Source organism: Hyperolius riggenbachi, chromosome 2 (genome assembly GCF_040937935.1).
Source record: "Hyperolius riggenbachi isolate aHypRig1 chromosome 2, aHypRig1.pri, whole genome shotgun sequence".
Taxonomy (NCBI): Eukaryota; Metazoa; Chordata; class Amphibia; order Anura; family Hyperoliidae; genus Hyperolius; species Hyperolius riggenbachi.
Genome location: NC_090647.1, coordinates 307,544,011 through 307,564,783, shown reverse-complemented (window position 1 = coordinate 307,564,783; position 20,773 = coordinate 307,544,011). Strand labels below are relative to the sequence as shown.

Sequence of the window (20,773 nt, the reverse complement as noted above, 5' to 3'; positions counted from 1 at the left end):
AGTACATGTGCTGAAGAATGCAAACTGCACATACATATTAAGGCTGATTATTCCACCGCATTGGCCAATAACAAGTTAATAATTATCTAATAACATATAAATATGGATATAGCTAGTCAACAATTTACTTTTTTTTTCAAATAAACAAATCATAAATAAAATCTTTTTAAGGTTTTTTTTCAAATGATCCTTAGGCTGGTTACATATACATTTTAGCATTGCTTGTGAAAAGCAAGCAATGTAAAGCAGAACTTCATAAAGCATTAAAGGCATTACGCTTTCATAAAATCCCCCCAACTTTTATAAGTAATTATAGTTTATTTCATAAAAACAAATATTGTTTCTGTTGCTTCTAATATATTTTAAAAAATCATTTAGGCAACTCTGCTTTTGTAGGTATCCGATATTTTGGCACAATCTGGACCTTGGCCACTTTACTTTTCCCAGATGTATTAAAAGTGCTATGCAAATTCTTATTTAATTTCATTCCAATTAAACTTTATTAATTTTTTTATGGTTCAAAGTAATTATTATTGTACAATCAAAATTTACAGTAAATTGAAAATTTCCTTTATGGCTAAGCTAGTATTGTTTCATTTTATTAGCTGAAAGGGAAACTGAGCAGTTCACACTTTTTTTTTTTTCAAAACATCCTGTGGCCATCCTGGAAGGATACATATAGAGTGTTATTTAGGAAAAGGAAGACAAGTCATTTATTGGACTCATTTATTGGATTTGCCCACCAGTGAGATCCCACACTTAAAGGAAAACGAATATTTTGTCATCTCTCCAGGGCAACTAAATATTTTACAATGAGTTAAGCAAATATTACACTTCTTTACTTGTTTTGTGGATACAGACATGCCAAATACTAGCAATGTCACATAGGTTATCTGATTGCACAATCTGATTGCACAAGGTGAATTTACAGCTGCTTTTCTCTGAGTGTGTGCAAATAGAAGTTTGGGTATGCCATTCACCAAAGAGTGTATTGTTTCCATGGTTATAAATAATTCTATTTCCAATTATCTGCCATTTTTTAGAAAATCATAGCTTGCTGCAGATTGAAATATAAAGTGAAATCCTCTGAATTTTTTTTTTTTTTGTCAAAACCAATGAACTGAGGGAAAAAAGTAGAAATATCTGCAGAATAATAAAGATTTTTGTTTTTCAAGGCAACGTGTTCTATACGATAAAATTGAAGGTTTATGTAAAATGTGTATATTTTCAATTCACAGTGTATTTCTTTGGTGGCCCAGCACCCAATATACAGTATTTAGGCTGGATCTGCAAAAACCTTGATGAACCACATGGTACTATTTTAGTATGGTGTATCGTGCACTTTTGCAGGTTTTAATGTGTAGCCCATAAGGATTCAGGAAGTGTGTACTCGTGTCCTGTGTTCTCAATATACTAAACAACACTGCTTTGTTGTAAATGACGATTAAGGGTACCTGAAATGAGAAAAAAGTTAGATACATTCCTCAGGAGAAGGAAGCCTCTGGATAGTGCGAAACGTCCACAATCTTCTTATGCCTCTCTCCCATTCCTGCACTGGGACTATTTGGAAATAGACGTTTTGCTCCATGCTACTGCACAGGCAAAAACCCAACTGGCACCTCCACAGTGCAGCCATGTTTATCCATGGAGAGGAGCATGGCCGTGAAGAAGAAAAGGGTCCCGGGACCACGTGGGGGCTAGTAAGTTCAGGGAAACCTCCAAACCATCCAGAGGCTTACCTCTGCTGACATACGTATTTAGGTTTGTTATTTGACTTACTTCAGATTTATTTTAATATAATATTCATACTTTTATAACACATGTATGTTTGTTTACTCATCGAATGTTTCTCTGTAAAAACCATGCCCTATGTTAGCACCATTTGTTTATAGACACACTCTGAGATGTTGGGTATTCATAATATATTCGTTGAAATACCTTTAAACAGTAAACCATTCTAGCCATTATTGAACATTTCTTTTGAAATTATTTCTGCATTAGTAACCAGCTGCACAAGGCAGGAAGATGTGTAAGGGCTAGTTGACACTGGACACTTTGGCAGCGCTTTGCTGATCGCCGGTGATTAGCAAAGCGCTGCTGCTAATGCAAGTCAATGGTAGTGTTTACACTGTAGTAATCGCCAGTGATTAGTGATTTTCTGCTATTTCAAATATGGTGCGCACAGCATTTTTGGAGCGATTGCATTTCAATGTTAAAGTTCCTGTACAGTGAAAAACAGCGTTTTGATGATTGTCGGCAATCAGCAAAAACGCTACCAAAGCACCCAGTGTGAACTAACCATAATTTATTTTCCACAGTTGCACATATTGAGTGACTGGCCACAGCATGGACACTCCCATCTATGTTGATATGATGGAGAGGGTGGGTGATTGTATGCTCAGAGTAGAGTTCTGGAATCTGGGACAATGTGTAGTGTTAATCCTATCAATTTGTAAAGTAAAGCTGAACTGAAGGAATTGCTTATTTCTCAACAAAGCTTGAATTTCACTTTAAATTTAATTTCAATAACATTAAATTACAAAGTGACTTGTGAACACTGATATATGTTACATCAATTAACTGACGGTTTAACTTACTTTAAAAAAAATATTTTAAATATGTATTTTTATGTATTAGTTTCATGTTCTTTTTTCTTTCTTTTTTTATTTTAAAACAAAATGATAATAACATGTATAATTAGAATGTAATAATAGGTGATTTTTTTACTCTTTTTGAATTTTCTTTTAAAATGGTGAATAATGGATCATCATACCAGTAGATAATATCATCTACAGTGTACATATAGACTTAGTTATAAATGAAACATAAATAAACAGAACCTCTCTGTTCTGCTTATTCTGTGCTGTTCATATTGGCACAGATCTTTTCATCGTGCTGTATTTGGAGATTTTCAAGGGGAATAGGCTCTATAATCGAAGGTATTAGCTTAGAACCCATTTGCAATTACTCTCCAACACCCAACATCATTTCCACTGCTAATACACAAATAGTAGAACTAATCACAGAAGTTTATTTTTAGTGGGTGTTAGTAGTTAATTTCTGAAGTATTTAGGTTCCTAAAGTAAAAAAAATAAAATAAAAAAAAAATGACTCTAACAATAAAAAAAGTTGAGATTAAATTGCACAAACAAAACAGACATAGATACAGACATATTTTGACTGATTTAATATGAACCCTGTTTGTCTGTTTTGTTTCTCACATATAAATGATGCAAACAGACTAAAGTGAGATCATAAACTGTATTCTTGTGGACCATTGGGCCAATATCCTTTTTTTCTTTTACTACTTTATGGCAAGAGGCAGAAATCATTTGTTCTTGGGCTTGATTTACTAATGTTTTCCTGGCTTACAGAAGGTTGCAGAGAAAAATTGATCTGGCAAATATGGCCTCTGCTTTTTCAAAACTTTCTGTTGCCAGAAGAAAAAAGTTTTCAATCAGTTAACCTCCTTGCCGGTTATCCCGAACTCTGCTCGGGGTAACCTGCGCAGGAGGATTTCTCAGGCCCCGCTGAATTTTTTTTTCTATTGTACGCAGCTAGCACTTTGCTAGCTGCGTGCATATTTCGATCGCCGCTGCTCGCCACTGATTCGACGCTACCCGCCGCGCTGCCCCCCTCCAGACCCCTTGCGCAGCCTGGCCAATCAGTGCCAGGCAGCGCTGAGGGGTGAATCAAGATTCCCTCTGACGTCCCGACGTTGGTGACGTCATCCCGCCCCGTCGCCATGGCAACGGGGGAAGCCCAGCAGGAAATCCCGTTCTGTACGGGATTTCCTGCTTTCAGAGAGCGCCGGCGGCGATTGGGTTAGGTAGGGGGATGCTGCTTGTCAGCGGCTATCATGTAGCGAGCCCTGGGCTCGCTACATGATTTAAAAAATAAAAAATTAAAAAAAGTGCTGCGCCGCCCCCTTGCCGACACAATTGGAACGGCAGGGGGGTTAAGAAGTGTCAGAACTGCACAGTCCGTTCTTCTTACGATGGAGCTGAGCTGCATTCTTCCACTGGGCTGGTACTACCCTTATGCATTAAAGCATAGAGATGGATTAGGATGAAATGGGTCCCTAGACAAGGCAGTAGCTTTGGCTTCTCATTATGGTCCTTTTGTTAATTTAAAAGGGAAATAGGTCAGAGCAAGGGGCAGTTGGGCCCCCCAACACCCACAGAGCCCAAGGCACCTGCCTAGATTCCTGGTGGATGATCCTGCTTGCATTAAAGTCACGGATCCACACACTAAAGCTCTTGAAGCAGCTATTTATTCAGTCAATTAATCTGTCAAATAATATAGACAATCACATTCTGATTGTGTTGTTATAAGCATTTATAAAAGGGATCTGTATGTCCCTAAAATGATTGTCTGAATTGATTGAATAAATTACTGCTTCACCTAAGCTTGACTCTGTGGACCCTTCTGCTTGACGTATAGTTTTCAATCTTTACATGGGCCATTTTAGACCACAGTGAGGTTCACTGAAAGATTAGTCAGTTACTTATTGTTCAATCCTTTGGCACACATGCCTTCCCAAAGTAAAACAAAAAAAACACTTAAAGTGGACCTGAACTCAGAACTTCCTTTCTGCTCTAAAAGATATGCAACAGCATAATAACCTTTACAGAAAAAATATTTCTTTGTTACAGCTGATACAAATCCTGAACTAAATCTGCTCTGTTTTTACTTCCTGCTTTCATGAAAGCAGACATATTGTTAACATCCTGTGTTTTCAAATGGGCTTATCTGCCTTATCTGCCATAGGCAATCATGTGACACAGGGGAGGATCAAATCATAACTTGTGATTAGACACACATGAGGGAGAATTATACAGGCTAAACTCTCTAAATACATACAGGGTTAATTTCTCTGGGTTTTCCTTCTGCCCCGTGCAAGAGTTCAGATCCACTTTAAATAAATCTAGGCTAAACTCTAAGGATCTCTCATGTTATCCAATAATGGCTTCTAACCTGGAGAACCTTAGTAAATCAGGTCCATTGTATGGGGTTCACTCTGTGTGAGTTCTTTTATTTAAAAACTTTCCATCAAGATAATTATTACAGAGCAAGGTAGAGTTTCATAATATAAAAATAAACCGTATGCATGTACACTGAAACACATTTTTTTGTACACAACTAACAGAGTCCGGTGCAATATTATATATTACCAGAACCAGAAGCTGTGCCAAGATGGCTGTGTTTTGCATAATGGCACTGTATTTGTTTTTACCAATGTCAAACAGGAAGATGATACACTTATGACAACTGCAGCACTGTACTTCAATCCCTCAACACTTCAATCCCTCAACATACAGTAATTCCAAATCACAGAATGCCATTCTTTTATAGCTGCCATAGCTGCCTTTAAAACAATTTGATCTTTGTTTTATAGGGACAAAGCATTTCATTCCAATTAATTTCTAACATATTAGTTATCATTACTCTAGTTAATCATTTTCGATGTATATAACATGTAATATACCCTATCTTTGGTTACTTTGTTTACGGAGCTGGCAACTTGGTCCACTGGCATATTTTTAGAATGGTGGCAGTTTAAGGACTCACAAAACTGAAATATAGATGTATGAGTAATTGAACTGTTTACAGAATGGCATCGCTGTGTGATATAATTTCCTTCTCAGCATGAAGGTTCACGCCAAGTATCTTGTGCAAGGAAAGGGAATGCAGGTCACTGGTGATATCAATTTCCCTTTCCCCTGCTTAGATGTATCTTCTACATCAAAATCAGTTCTGAAGCAGTAATCTTCATGATTCAGCCACAATAAAGGACCCGTTATCTGTCTGATTCAGACATATTGTAAAGTCTGCACCTGTTGTGAAATCCTCATAGGCACAGCATTGAAGTATTAGTTCCCACTGAGTAGTTTGGCAGAACGCATGGACATATCAAGTGTGCTGTGTACAACAAGACAGAACTGATCCTCCTTCCCACTCCAAAGTCAATGCTTCCATGGACAAAGAAGAAGGGGAGGAGCATATTTATTGCCATGCTCAGAAGTGCCACAAAGTCTATGTGGCTTTTCAATATCCACTGAAGACAAAATTAACTTGGCGGTTTCCTCTAATTTTTGTTTGTAAACAAGAGACTTCTTGCTGTGATGCACAATTTTAAGTCTGATGCCCTTGACCATCGCTTATGTTAGAACAGCATTAGGGCATAAACAGTTGTTTATGAGCTGATTTCTGGACTTTGTGCACACATTCAGTTTTTGTACCTAAGGGAACACTGGTGTTAATCCAGTATTGCAGGTCATGTTATCCTTTCCTGGCAGTCTCCTATCATTAAAAGTGTGCATGTTAATTACTGCGTCACTCTTGACCATTACAGGAGGCTGTGCTTTGTGTTTGACACGTCGTTGGCAGGTAAGAGACAGTCGGATCTCGTCCGCCATTGTACTGCAGAAAGAACGCTGAAGGAGAAAACAAAAAATAGTAAATGACACATAAGGACACAAATGTTCTTAGGTTGTGAGAGTGTATATTGAATATGGTTAAACAGCAGTTTACAAACATATCTCAGTACTAGAGAAGATCAATGAGGTGCAAATATCTCTGAGTTCATGCAGGATTATGTACATTTTTATTCAAGTACATGCAGCTTGAAAATGGACCATTCAAGTCCAACACAGGTTTAAATTGATTAGTCCATTTTCAAGCTGCATAAAGTTGCATAGAAATTTACATAAATCTGAACGAACTCGGAAATATTTGCATCTCATTTATCATCCCTACTCAGTACTTGTTAATATGCAATATGCTGATCATGCCAGTTCTACTTAAATTGCACTACATAGCGTATGCTGGTGTGTGAATAGTGGACATTAGTATATTTTGTTAGCTCCCTTGTGAGTTTAGTTTGATGTTTGAAGGGACGTCAGGATATTGGCTCCTAATCTTTTAAATAAGTTTGATGCAATGAATGTTTGCATGTCTGCACTATGCATGTTACAGGGCCAGAGTTAGGACACTTACGAATACCTGGATACTTCTATGCAGTGTAGGTGTCTACACAAGGTAATGCATTCTTTTGTAACCAAGACCCCGGATTTTAACTTAGCTGTAGGGATAGCAGTGGTGCCTGGATGATTGATCCATGTGAATGCATTTGTTTGAACATTTGCATGTGAGTGTGCAAAAGGCAACTGTTTTTGCTAGGTTATATTGAGATTCAGAGTCTGACTCGCCAACATTATTACTTGATGTAGCTCTTATTGCTAGAAGATTCTAACTGAATCATTAACCTTTGGTAGAATAACTTAACTCAGTACATTCCCCAAAATGTCACTTGCATTGTATTTACATTCAAAAGAAGGGTCCTTTTAATGAGTTTCCCCATTTTGCTGTTATTTGTCATGTCTCAAGTCAAGTATGTAGAACAGCACTAAAGAAACAGTGCTTCTTTAATGGTGAAAGCACATATGTAGCGTAATTGACTTGATATTTCACCTTTTTCGGGCTCACAGTTCTCAGTGATATATGTTTCTGATATGATATATGTGGCTTCTTTACTGTTGTCTGTTATCTGTTACTGGAGAAAAACCCATAAGTATTTGATATGAATTCAATGGAAAACTCTCTGGTCTGCTGCATTCAGATTCATGTGTTCCTTTTGTGTATTGTTTTTATGGCCAATAAAATGTGCTTCTTTTACTTACATGTTGTATAGTCTACTACGTGACTCTGGGCAAGTACCGTAAAAATCTCTTTTAGAGCAACAGAGCAGAGTTCAAATCTTCTTTGCTAGAATTCTACAAACAGGAATGTAGAGGTATCTAGACATTTTTTGTTTTGTACATTACCACTTACTAATGTTTCATGCACTTACCCTATTTATACTAAAACATTTGAACAAATAGGTATTTTTAGTAAATATCTACAGTACTTATTAAAATCTTGATGTTTTGGGGGGCTTGAATAGGAAAATAGTTTAGCATAAACATTGTCAAATTTGGCACCCCTTACACAGGCAAGAGACATTCTTAAGTCTACACAAGATTCATTATTATTTCAAATGAGTTGCTATAGATCTTCATGGATAGATATACCAACCTGTTAAAAGGAAAATATTTCTGGTGGTGTGGTGTCACATACTGTATCTGCTAAACCTTTTATTCTTAAAAGGTTAATGAAATATTTATACAAATGCAGCCATGTACATCATCTGCGCTGAAAAGATTTTATAATAAAGACATGTCTATCCGGGTTAGTTACAAAAATTTGCACTGCAGAAGCTACACATGACATCAAATTGACTGGCCACTTTTTCATTAACCTTTTAGCAAGTGAACTACGATCTAGTTAAACACAGATACAAACTGTACATTTTTTGCCATCTAATAGCAGATAATGTTTATGAATATCCAATCCAGGTTTGCTGGCTTGCTTAAAATCTACTCTTCTCTCCAGTATTTTTCAACCTCAGTAGGGCCAACGTGTTAGTAGCTATATAAGAACTTGCCCTCTCTGAGATTGGGCCACAAACATAAGTTGATATTGAAAAATCAATATGATAATGAAATGGAGTAGCTGACAATTTATAAAAGATCAGTCACACACAGACACAGCGGCAGGTATCATGTTGCCACTAGCATATGTGCACTCCAATCCACCTCCAGAGATTCCACCTTCAGTATACGTTTCTATAGTGCAACTTGGTACACCCCAAAAACAGAAGCAGAGAGGGAATTCTCTCAGTGAATAAAATAGATTTCAGCTTTATTCAGACAAAGCACATCAGGTATGTAAACAAATTCACTCACATAGTGAGGGTCCTATTCCATGTAGGACCCTCTCCGGCAAATTGCGCTTCCCACCCTTTGTGGTACTATTGTCAATGTACAGCAATCTTAGGTGTCCAGCCCGCTCTCGTCCCGACTAGTTTCAGCCTTCCGCCGTCATCAGGGTATTCCCTTATGACGGCAAAAGGCCGAAATTAGTCGGAACATCTAAGATCGCTGTATATTGGAAACCGCAAGTCTGTAGCTGAGAAAATAGATATGATAGACCCACAGAGCCAATAAACCAAAGCAAAGGAAGAGAATTAGGTGTGCTAATGGCACCATAGAGTCATTACAGGAGAATAGGTTAAAAGGACACTTAACCTCCTTGGCGGTAATCCTGAGATAGGGTTCGGGCAGAAAACCGCAGCTAAGAGTGGTAATCCTGACCTTTGCTCGTGGTAGCCGCCAGGAGGTCTGTTCAGAGTATAGTGAGCAGCAGGCGATTTTACATACCTCCTGGGGGATCCCGACGTCGGCCGCCATTCTTCTTCCTCTCCTCCAGGGCTCTTCTTCCTCCTGGTCATGACAACAGCTGGCAATTTCACTTTAGAGTTGCAGCGCCATCCGGAGGATGGAGCCATAACTGCAGTGCTGGAGCCAGCAAGGTGAATGATTGCAGAACTGCTGCAGATCTCCCTAGCAGCATGATTTTTTCCAGGTTGGATGCAAAAATATTGCAATGCTTTTAGACCATAAAACCTGGAAAGAATTATACCGCCAAGGGGATTAAAGAGAGAGGGATATGATGGCTGCTATATTTATTTCCTTTAAAACAATGCAAATCTCCTGGCTGTCCTGTCGATGCTCTGCCTATAATACTTTTAGCCATAGACCCTGAACAAGCATGCAGATCAGATGTGTGGCTGAAGTTTGACTGGATTTGCTGCATGTTTGTTTTAGGTGTGTGATTCGGAAATGACTGATGCCAAAAAGAACATTAGGACAGCCAGGCAACTGGTATTGTTTAAAAGGAAATAAATATGGCAGCCTCCATATTCTTCTCACTTTAGGTTTCCTTTAAATGGCAAAATTATATTTGAAGATCTTGTTTGCTACAATTACCTTGGGAAACTACTCAAAATGGGATTGTGTTTATTTGAAAAATTATGGATTCATTTATAAATTAATATTGAAGGTTTAAATCCCTTTCCCTACCCCGGCTGTTGCTCTTTCCTGACGTGTGTCATTATGAGAATTTCTGGGAACTTTTAGAGGCAAACAATGTTTACTAAAAAGTAAAAAAGTTACTTAAAGGGTTAATAATGTGTGTTTCACTTTGGTCAGAAGGCTTGTCAATTTAATTGTCATTGTTCAGCAACTGCATAGCTTAGCTCATTTTGTCATTTTTGGAATGATGCAACATACTAAACTACTTTGATCGGGAGCTTGAAATTACATATTGTTTTGTATGAATTTGAATAATAAAATCATTATCTTTGAACTAAACTTTTTTTTATTTTCTTGTTTGGGTATCCACCCAGACTTTTTGTTAGTCTTATCAAAAAAACAGATGTCCATTTTTTTTTGTAAAGAGTACTAGGACAGCATCTTACTTCTTAGCTAACAGTGATGACGGAAGTATTCTCCTATCGTGCGAATTAGCGCGCAAGGAAAAAATTGGACATAGCAATTTACTTAATAATTTATAAAGCTGCTGATTAAATGGGCCATCTGCCAGAAACTTTTCTTGTGTCTCTTGGGTAGAGATAATTAACTTAGTAGATTTTTTTTCTATTTTATTATTTTCTATTTATGACCACTAGGTAGAAGCCTGTTGGACCATTTCTATACAGTGGCCACACAAATGTAGGATAGGATGGTACCTTCTAGATTCAAGGAACTAGAGAAGGCAACTTTTGCTGTGATTTGGTGTCCACCCAGCTGCCAAAATATTTTTTTTTCTATTAATTTTCTGAATTAATCTGAATTCACAATCTTTCCAATCTGAGCCACTACTGAAAAGTAATATAGGAATATGGGAAATTTATGTACACAAATTCCTTAACAGTTTAGAATCCATTTGTGAATCTATTGCACAATGGCAAAACAACCCAAATGCCCATGTTGCAGATGCTTCAAGGCATTAGGCACATTAGGATGTACAAAGGTAGATAAATCCTCATTTTAAGGCACACTGTCGAATCCCAATATTTTAACAGAATATTGACACTCCACAGCATCATTCTTTTTTTTTTTTTTGGCATGCATAAAAGTTGTGACCATTTGCAAAGTCTGCTTTACAATCTCTGACTGCAATCATTATCTGCACATTTAATTTGTACGATTACTGCTTCCTCTTGCAAAGTCTGCTTTACAATCTCTGACTGCAATCATTATCTGCATGTTTAATTGGTACGATTGCTGCTTCCTCTTGCAAAGTCTGCTTTACACTCTCTGACTGCAATCATTATCTGCACGTTTAATTGGTATGATTGTTGCTTCCTCTTGCAAAGTCTGCTTTACAATCTCTGACTGCAATCATTATCTGCACGTTTAATTGGTACGATTGCTGCATACATTGCTACTAAGATTGTTTAATATAAATGTAAGTAGTTCAGCAGTGTTTGTAAAATCCCATATTACATGTGTGAATCCTTGTGTTTCAGCCCGGTGAGCACAAATTATTTATTACAGGCCTGCTCTTGGTAGCCACTCCCATCCTCAGCTGAACTGTTTTCCCAATTTCTAATTGAGAATCACTTCCAATTCAACCATTGCAGCTATCATACCTATTTAACCACTTGAGGACCGTGTGCTTTACCCCCCTTAAGGACCAGGCACTTTTTTTCCATTCAGACCACTGCAGCTTTCACGGTTTATTGCTCGCTCATACAACCTACCACCTAAATGAATTTTGGCTCCTTTTCTTGTCACTAATAAAGCTTTCTTTTGGTGCTATTTGATTGCTGCTGCGATTTTTACTTTTTATTATATTCATCAAAAAAGACATGAATTTTGTCAAAAAAATTATTTTTTTAACTTTCTGTGCTGACATTTTTCAAATAAAGTAAAATTTCTGTATACATGCAGCGCGAAAAATGTGGACAAACATGTTTTTGTTTAAAAAAAACCCCATTCAGCCTATATTTATTGGATTGGGTAAAAGTTATAGCGTTTACAAACTATGGTGCAAAAAGTGAATTTTCCCATTTTCCAGCATCTCTGCCTTTTCTGACCACCTGACATGTTTCATGAGGGGCTAGAATCCCAGGATAGTATAAATACCCCCAAATGACCCCATTTTGGAAAGAAGACATCCCAAAGTATTCACTGAGAGGCATAGTGAGTTCATAGAAGATATTATTTTTTTGTCACAAGTAAGCGGAAAATGACACTTTGTGACAAAAAAAAAAAAGGTTTCCATTTCTTCTAACTTGCGACAAAAAAAAAATGAAATCTTCCACGGACTCACTATGCTCCTCTCCGAATACCTTGAAGTGTCTACTTTCCAAAATGGGGTCATTTGTGGGGTGTGTTTACTGTCCTGACATTTTGGGAGGTGCTAAATTGTAAGCACTCCTGTAAAGCCTAAAGCTGCTCATTGGACTTTGGGCCCCTTAGCGCAGTTAGGCTGCAAAAAAGTGCCACACATGTGGTATTGCCGTACTCAGGAGAAGTAGTATAATGTGTTTTGGGGTGTATTTTTACACATACCCATGCTGGGTGGGAGAAATATCTCTGTAAATGACAATTGTTTGATTTTTTTTACACACAATTGTCCATTTACAGAGATATTTCTCCCACTCAGCATGGGTATGTGTAAAAATACACCCCAAAACACATTATACTACTTCTCCTGAGTACGGCGATACCACATGTGTGGCACTTTTTTGCACCCTAACTGCTCTAAGGGGCCCAAAGTCCAATGAGTACCTTTAGGATTTCACAGGTCATTTTTGTTTCAAGACTACTCCTCACGGTTTAGGGACCCTAAAATGCCAGGGCAGTATAGGAACCCCACAAATGACCCCATTTTAGAAAGAAGACACCCCAAGGTATTCCATTAGGAGTATGGTGAGTTCATAGAAGATTTTATTTTTTTGTCACAAGTTAGCGGAAATTGATTTTAATTGTTTTTTTTCACAAAGTGTCATTTTCCGCTAATTTAGGGACCCTAAAATGCCAGGGCAGTATAGGAACCCCACTAATGACCCCATTTTAGAAAGAAGACACCCCAAGGTATTCCGTTAGGAGTATGGTGAGTTCATAGAAGATTTTATTTTTTTGTCACAAGTTAGCGGAAATTGATTTTAATTGTTTTTTTTTCACAAAGTGTCATTTTCCGCTAACTTGTGACAAAAAATAAAATCTTCTATGAACTCACCATACTCCTAACGGAATACCTTTGGGTGTCTTCTTTCTAGAATAGGGTCATTTGTGGGGTTCCTATACTGCCCTGGCATTTTAGGGGCCCTAAACCGTGAGGAGTAGTCTTGAAACCAAATGTCGCAAAATGACCTGTGAAATCCTAAAGGTACTCATTGGACTTTGGGCCCCTTACCGTACTTAGGGTGTAAAAAAGTGCCACACATGTGGTACCGCAGTCACGAGAAGTAGTATAATGTGTTTTGAGGTGTATTTTTACACATACCCATGCTGGGTGGGAGAAATATCTCTGTAAATGACAATTGTTTGATTTTTTTTACACACAATTGTCCATTTACAGAGAGATTTCTCCCACCCAGCATGGGTATGTGTAAAAATACACCCCAAAACACATTATACTACTTTTCCTGAGTACGGCGGTACCACATGTGTGACACTTTTTTGCAGCCTAGGTGCGCTAAGGGGCCCAACGTCCTATTCATGGGTCATTTTGAGGCATTTGTTTTCTAGACTACTCCTCATGGTTTAGGGCCCCTAAAATGCCAGGGCAGTATAGGAACCCCACAAGTGACCCCATTTTAGAAAGAAGACACCCCGAGGTATTCCGTTAGGTGTATGGTGAGTTCATAGAAGATTTTATTTTTTGTCACAAGTTAGTGAAAAATGACACTTTGTGAAAAAAAAAAACAATAAAAATCAGTTTCCGCTAACTTTTGACAAATAATAAAATCTTCTATGAACTTGTCATACACCTAACAGAATACCTTGGGGTGTCTTTTTTTCTAAAATGGGGTCACTTGTGGGGTTCCTATACTGCCCTGGCATTTTACGGGCCCAAAACCGTGAGTAGTCTGGAAACCAAATGTCTCAAAATGACTGTTCAGGGGTATAAGCATCTGCAAATTTTGATGACAGGTGGTCTATGAGGGGCGAATTTTGTGGAACCGGTCATAAGCAGGGTGGCCTTTTAGATGACAGGTTGTATTGGGCCGGATCTGATGGATAGGAGTGCTAGGGGGGTGACAGGAGGTGATTGATGGGTGTCTCAGGGGGTGGTTAGAGGGGAAAATAGATGCAATCAATGCACTGGGGAGGTGATCAGAAGGGGGTCTGAGGGGGATCTGAGGGTTTGGCCGAGCGATCAGGAGCCCACACGGGGCAAATTAGGGCCTGATCTGATGGGTAGGTGTGCTAGGGGGTGACAGGAGGTGATTGATGGGTGTCTCAAGGTGTGATTAGAGGGGGGAATAGATGCTAGCAATGCACTGGCGAGGTGATCAGGGCTGGGGTCTGAGGGCGTTCTGAGGGTGTGGGCGGGTGATTGAGTGCCCTAGGGGCAGATAGGGGTCTAATCTGATAGGTAGCAGTGACAGGGGGTGATTGATGGGTAATTAGTGGGTGTTTAGGGTAGAGAACAGATGTAAACACTGCACTTGGGAGGTGATCTGACGTCAGATGTGCGGGCGATCTATTGGTGTGGGTGGGTGATCAGATTGCCCGCAAGGGGCAGGTTAGGGGCTGATTGATGGGTGGCAGTGACAGGGGGTGATTGATGGGTGATTTATGGGTGATTGACAGGTGATTGATAGGCGATTGACATTGATCAGGGGGATAGATGCATACAGTAAACAGGGGGGGGGGTGCTTGGGGGGGTCTTGGGAGAATCTGAGGGGTGGGGGGGTGATCAGGAAGGAGCAGGGGGAAGTTTAGGGAATAAAAAAAAATAGCGTTGACAGATAGTGACAGGGAGTGATTGATGGGTGATTAGGGGGGTGATTGGGTGCAAACAGTGGTCTGGGGGGAGGGCAGGGGAGGGGTCTGAGGGGTGCTTTGGGCGATCAGGGGGCAGGGGAGGGGAATCAGTGTGCTTGGGTGCAGACTAGGGTGGCTGCAGCCTGCCCTGGTGGTCCCTCGGACACTGGGACCACCAGGGCAGGAGGCAGCCTGTATAATACACTTTGTATACATTACAAAGTGTATTATACACTTTGTATGCGGCGATCAGGGTGCTAGTAACCCGCCGGCGCTTCCGAACGGCCGGCGGGTTACAGTGCGAGGTGGGCGGAGCCAGTCCTCGGCGGCCAATCGCGTCACGAATGACACGATCGCGCCGCCCATGCCCCTACAAGGACCGCCGCCTCTGTGCATGCGGCGGTCCTTGCGGGGTCCACTTTCCGCCCGCCTCTGTGCGTTGGGCGGTCGGGAAGTAGTTAAGCGCTGGAGCTTGGTCACTTGTGGCCTAGGCCATTTGATGCTATTTCATTCCTAGGTGCCATTTATTACAAAGTGCTTTAAAACTTACCAAGAATTTACCCAGGAATTCGAACAGGATTCAACAGCCAAAGAACTCTGTTGGAAACCACCACTCTGCATCCAGAACTGCCTCCAATGCTATTGCTAAAAATGCCACTGCTGGACATATGTTGCACTGCCAAGTAGAATCTGCTCCTTTATTTACACAGGTTTGCTTGCACTAACTGCATACTCATATAAACTGTTTAGTGGTTGGAAATTTCCATGTTTACTGCAATTTTTCTTATGTTCTACCTGTCTGCAAACATCTACAAGCTGCATTGCTACATGCATCTCCCCAGTGAACCACACTCCATATTAATTTCACCTGCTCTTCTTTCCTCACCTAATCAGCTTCTCATGAACTGTTAGCTCTCCTGAAATCTCTCTCTACCCCCAGCAGCTCAAAAACCTCACAAACGTTTAAATCCCATTTACATTTGCTTACTGTCTCCCTCCTGCTCTTACTTGCAGCTGGTGATATATCACCCAATCCAGAGCCACAGCCTGCTGCCAGACAAGCATCCCCTGCTCACCTGCTTAACACACTTCACAGCCCTCTGTCCACAAATAAAGTAAACATCCATCCTCGCCCCAAAATTATTTTCATCCATTCCACCCACAAACACATGCTACCCCTACCCTGCAATACCAGATCCGTCCGCAATAAACTTACAGCAGTCCACAACCTCTTCCTCTCCAAATCCCTCACCATCCTCGCACTCACTGAGACATGGCTCACCCCCTCTGACTCTGCCACAGAGGCTGCCCTCTCCTATGGTGGGCTTCACCTCACTCACACCCCCAGACCAGACAACAGGAATGGTGAGGGGTGGGTCTGCTCCTCTCCCCATCCTGCACCTTGTGTGTCCTCCTCACCCCACCTACCTCCCTACAATTCACATCATTCGAGGCCCACACCATGCGCCTTTACCACCCCCTCCCTGCCATTGTTGCGGTCTTATACCGCCCTCCGGGCTCCACACCACAATTTCTTGATGACCTTGCCTCCTGGCTCCCTCACATACTCTCATCTGACCTCCCCACCATCATCCTCTGGGATTTCATTATTCCCATCGACTAAGTCTAGAACTCTGTTGTGACCGATCTACTCACCATTGCCATATGGAAATACAGAGGCACCAAAAGAGTAAAAGTAGCTAAAAGGTTTAAAAGTATTCAGGTGGCGGTGGTGGCCCAGCAACACCCCAAAACAGACACGATGCTGTTGATTGAAGAAACAATAATTTATTCACATACTCCTATTTTTAGATAATTTTACTCTTTTGGCGCCTCAGTATTTCCATATATCAAGTCATCCACCCTTGGTGGAAGGGTGAAATACAATCTTTTTCTTCTACAGAGAGCAACATCTTAGCAATGAGTGGGGACAGGCCTAATCTCCACAGCTGCGTATCCAGTGGTTACCTATTATTTATTTATGTATTGTATTTATAAAGCGCCAACATATTACGCAGCGCTGGACAATAAATAGGGATAGATACAATATTTAGGGGTGACATACAGCAAAATGACAATACCTGAATACAAGAAAGACAAGATCATGCAGCACAGTATGAGTACAAGGTAATGCTTAGTCAGTCACTGGAGGGGAGCATGGAGATTAGGCAAGTTAGGTTCACTCAGATGCCTAGCATGGGTTTACAGTAAGGAAGGTGCATGATCAGGTTGGACACAAAAGGAGGAGGACCCTGACCAAAGGCTTACAATCTAAAGGGAGAGGTAGGGACACGAGAGGTAGGAGACCAGAGTTCAGCTGTGGGTTTAGAGCACTTGTGAGGGGTAGTGAAAAAGTGAGTTTTGAGGGCTTTCTTGAAGATGTTGAAGGAGGGGGCTGCCCTAATGGGTGGAGGTAGGGAGTTCCATAGTGTTGGAGCAGCTCTTGAGAAGTCCTGGAGGCGTGCATGGGACTGGGTGATGCGGGAGGCGGTTAGGCGAAGTTCATTGGAAGAGCGGAGTGAGCGGCTAGGTGTGTACCTCTGAGTAAGATCGGAAATGTAGGTTGGACAGGTTTTGTGGACAGATTTGTAGGTCAGACACAGTATCTTGAATCTGATTCTGGACTGGATAGGTTACCTAAAGGGTAACCCAGGTCTGTAAGTATATTACTTACGTTTCATTATTACTTCAATTTCCATAACATACTACACTATATTGGGCTCTCGGCCTCCATTTGTTTACTCACCATTGCCAGCTCACTTGGCCTAGTACAACACACCAACACCCCCACTCACACTGCAGGTCACACTCTCGACCGTATATTCACTAAATCCACCACCATTGCAGACCTTGACATCGCACCCTTCCCACCCTCAGACCATCACCTTCTCACCTTCAACCTCCTCACGGAAGGCACCTCCAAACTAACCGCCCACCCACCTGGTCGATGGCAGCGAGACCTACGCAAGCTCAACCCTAGCGTCCTTGCTGCACTACCCATACTCGCAACCTTCAGAGGAAAATACACGCCACTGAATGTAAATGGAGGAAAACTCAACTTAACCAGGATTTCCTACAGTACAAGACTAACCTGCTGCAGTTCCACACTGCCCTTACTCATGCGAAGCAGGAATACTTTACCAAGCTCATCGGAGAACAAACTTCCAACCCCCAGGGTCTTTTTGCCACTTTCAACTCACAGCTCATCTGCCACAGATTTAGCCACCCACTTTACCAACAAAATTGTCTCCATCCGTCAGGAAATAACCAATCTTCAATCTTCACCTCCCACCCCCTCCCAACCAGCTCCTCCTCCACCCTATCCTCCCCTCACCTCCTTTACTCCTACTACCACCTAGGAAGTCAACCACCTACTGCAGACTTCCCATACCACTACTCCCCCCCTTGACCCCATCCCTTCTGATTTATTCCAGACTCACTTCATGGAATTTGCTCCAGTCCTCACTACCCTGTTTAACCTCTCCCTATCCACAGGCACCTTCCCCTCAGACTTCAAGCAGGCCACTGTACTACCCCTGCTCAAGAAATCCTCCCTTGACCCCTCGCTACCCTCCAACTACCGCCCTATCACCCTCCTTCCCTTTGCCTCAAAACTCCTTGAGCGTCTTGTTCACAAATGCCTGACCCAGTACCTTAATGCCAACTCACTGCTAGACCCACTGCAATCTGGATTTCGGCCTGCCCACTCAACCAAAACTGCTCTCACCAAAGTGGTCTACGACCTTGCCTTAGCTAAAGCTGAAGGAAAATAGTCCATTCTCCTCCTCCTTGACCTTTCAGCAGCTTTTGACACAGAAGATCATCCCCTACTCCTCCAGTCCCTCCAGTCCATGGGTTTTCACGATCTTGCCCTGACCTGGCTTTCATCCTACCTCTTCAACTGCTCCTCCACGACCACCTTCAATGAGTCCTCATCCACCCCTAACCACCTCTTGGTGGGAGTCCCCCAAGGCTCAGACTTTAGCCCCCTACTGTTCTCCCTATACACATCCTCTATTGGCAAGGTTATCTCCTCCATGGGTTTTAACTATCATCTGTATGTAGATGACACCCAGATCTACCTCCACACCCCTGACATATCCACCACTACCATGGACAAGGTGTCCTCCTGCCTATCAGCCATCTCCTCCTGGATGTCCGCTAGGTTCCTGAAACTAAATCTAGACAAACCGGAATTTATGATCTTCCCACCCCAGCCATCCATGAACCTCCCAGATGTGCATGTCACTGTTAACCACACTACCATTTGCCCTACCTCTCAAGTCCGCTGTCTGGGTGTCACCCTGGACTCCACACTCTCCTTCACTCGCCACATCCAAAATCTCACAAAGTCCTGCAACTTCCACCTTTGTAACATCTGTAAGATTCGCCCTTTCCTGACCTCTGCCACCACCAAACTCCTCATCCATGCCCTCATAAGTTCCCGCCTTGACTACTTCAATGCCCTTCTGTCTGGTCTCCCTAAGATCCAAGTAGCCCTACTGCAGTCCATCATGAATGCGGCAGCCAAAATTATCCACTGCTCCCATCGCTCCTCCACGGTGGATCCCCTCCTTGAATCCCTCCACTGGCTTCCTATCCAGTCCAGAATCAGATTCAAGATACTGTGTCTGACCTACAAATCTGCCCACAAAACCTGTCCAACCTACATTTCCGATCTTACTCAGAGGTACACACCTAGCTGCTCACTCCGCTCTGGTCCCTTACCTTTTGTGTCCCTACCTCTCCCTCTAGATTGTAAGCCTTTGGGCAGGGTCCTCCTCCTTTTGTGTCCTACCTGATCATGCACCTCCATTACTGTACAGCCATGCTATGCATTTGAGTGACCCTAACTTGCCTAATCTCCATGCTCCCATCCAGTGACTGACTAAGCATTACCTTGTACTCATACTGTGCTGTGTGATCTGGTTTTCTTGTATTCCTGTATTGTCATATTGCTGTATGTCACCCCTAAATATTGTCTCTAACCTAAACTAATGTCCAGCACTGCGTAATATGTTGGCGCTTTATAAATACAATAAATAAATAAATCATTTCATTACAAATAAGATGGTAGCATTGAGTGCACAGAATGCATATTAAAACAGCAAAAGAAAAAAAAAATATTAATGCTACCTGTATAAATCATCCCTTTAGTGTTTTTACTTAAATTCCATGGTATAGGTATTATGCACCATGATGACAATCTGTTTAACAAGACTATATACAATATATAGTAAGGAAACTGACCTGTTCTCGTTCTGCTGTCTTCCTCAGTTTGTATATAAACTCAGCCACCGCCACAACTACAGAGAGGATGAGTCCTGCTGCTAAGACAATGAAAATGCCTCCCATGTTTTGAATGCCTAAGGCACTGGCCTCCTTATTTTTTTCCTCCGGGCAACCTCCGGCTCTCCACCATCTCTCTTTCATCTTGTGAATCTCATCAGCCTCCAGCAGTTGAAGGATAGCAATGCTGATCCTGTCTCGATATGGGGATCCTAAAACATGGAAAAATAATCCTGAAGTGAGCATGCAGCATTAAAAATGAACCATTCACACTTATAAGGCATGAAGAAAACCTATTCAAAGTTCAGTGTTTGATCCAAATGGACAGCTTGTTTAAGGGGGATATTCATTCATCCACAGTATGTTGCTGCAAATGTTTCAACACCTTTTAAAATTCTGTTTTAAGTGTATTCATCAATCAGCAGGTTTCTTTACTGGCTTGAATGTCCTCCAATACTCCTTTGTGCTATTCTATTCTTTTTAATAGCCAGCTAAGCAGAGCTTTGCAATCAATTAAAAACTGTGAATGAACATGTTTTCATTTTTGGTGGAAGCACTTTGTGCTGAATTCATACGTCAATGCACTATAAATAGCCCTG

General features: G+C 41.2%; 1 protein-coding gene across 1 annotated transcript in view; it reads right to left on the bottom strand.

Annotated features, from left to right (window-relative positions):
- Positions 1-3,811: 3,811 nt before the first annotated feature.
- GRIK3 (glutamate ionotropic receptor kainate type subunit 3) overlaps positions 3,812-20,773 on the bottom strand; it is an 861,495-nt gene continuing 844,533 nt past the window's right edge. Inside the window, exons 15-16 of the mRNA XM_068269053.1 lie at positions 20,136-20,386; positions 3,812-6,437 (exon numbers count right to left, since the gene is read on the bottom strand). Of these exons, the coding sequence (XP_068125154.1) occupies positions 6,243-6,437; positions 20,136-20,386 (446 nt within the window). The 3' untranslated portion in view covers positions 3,812-6,242. The remainder of the gene's footprint in view (positions 6,438-20,135; positions 20,387-20,773) is intronic.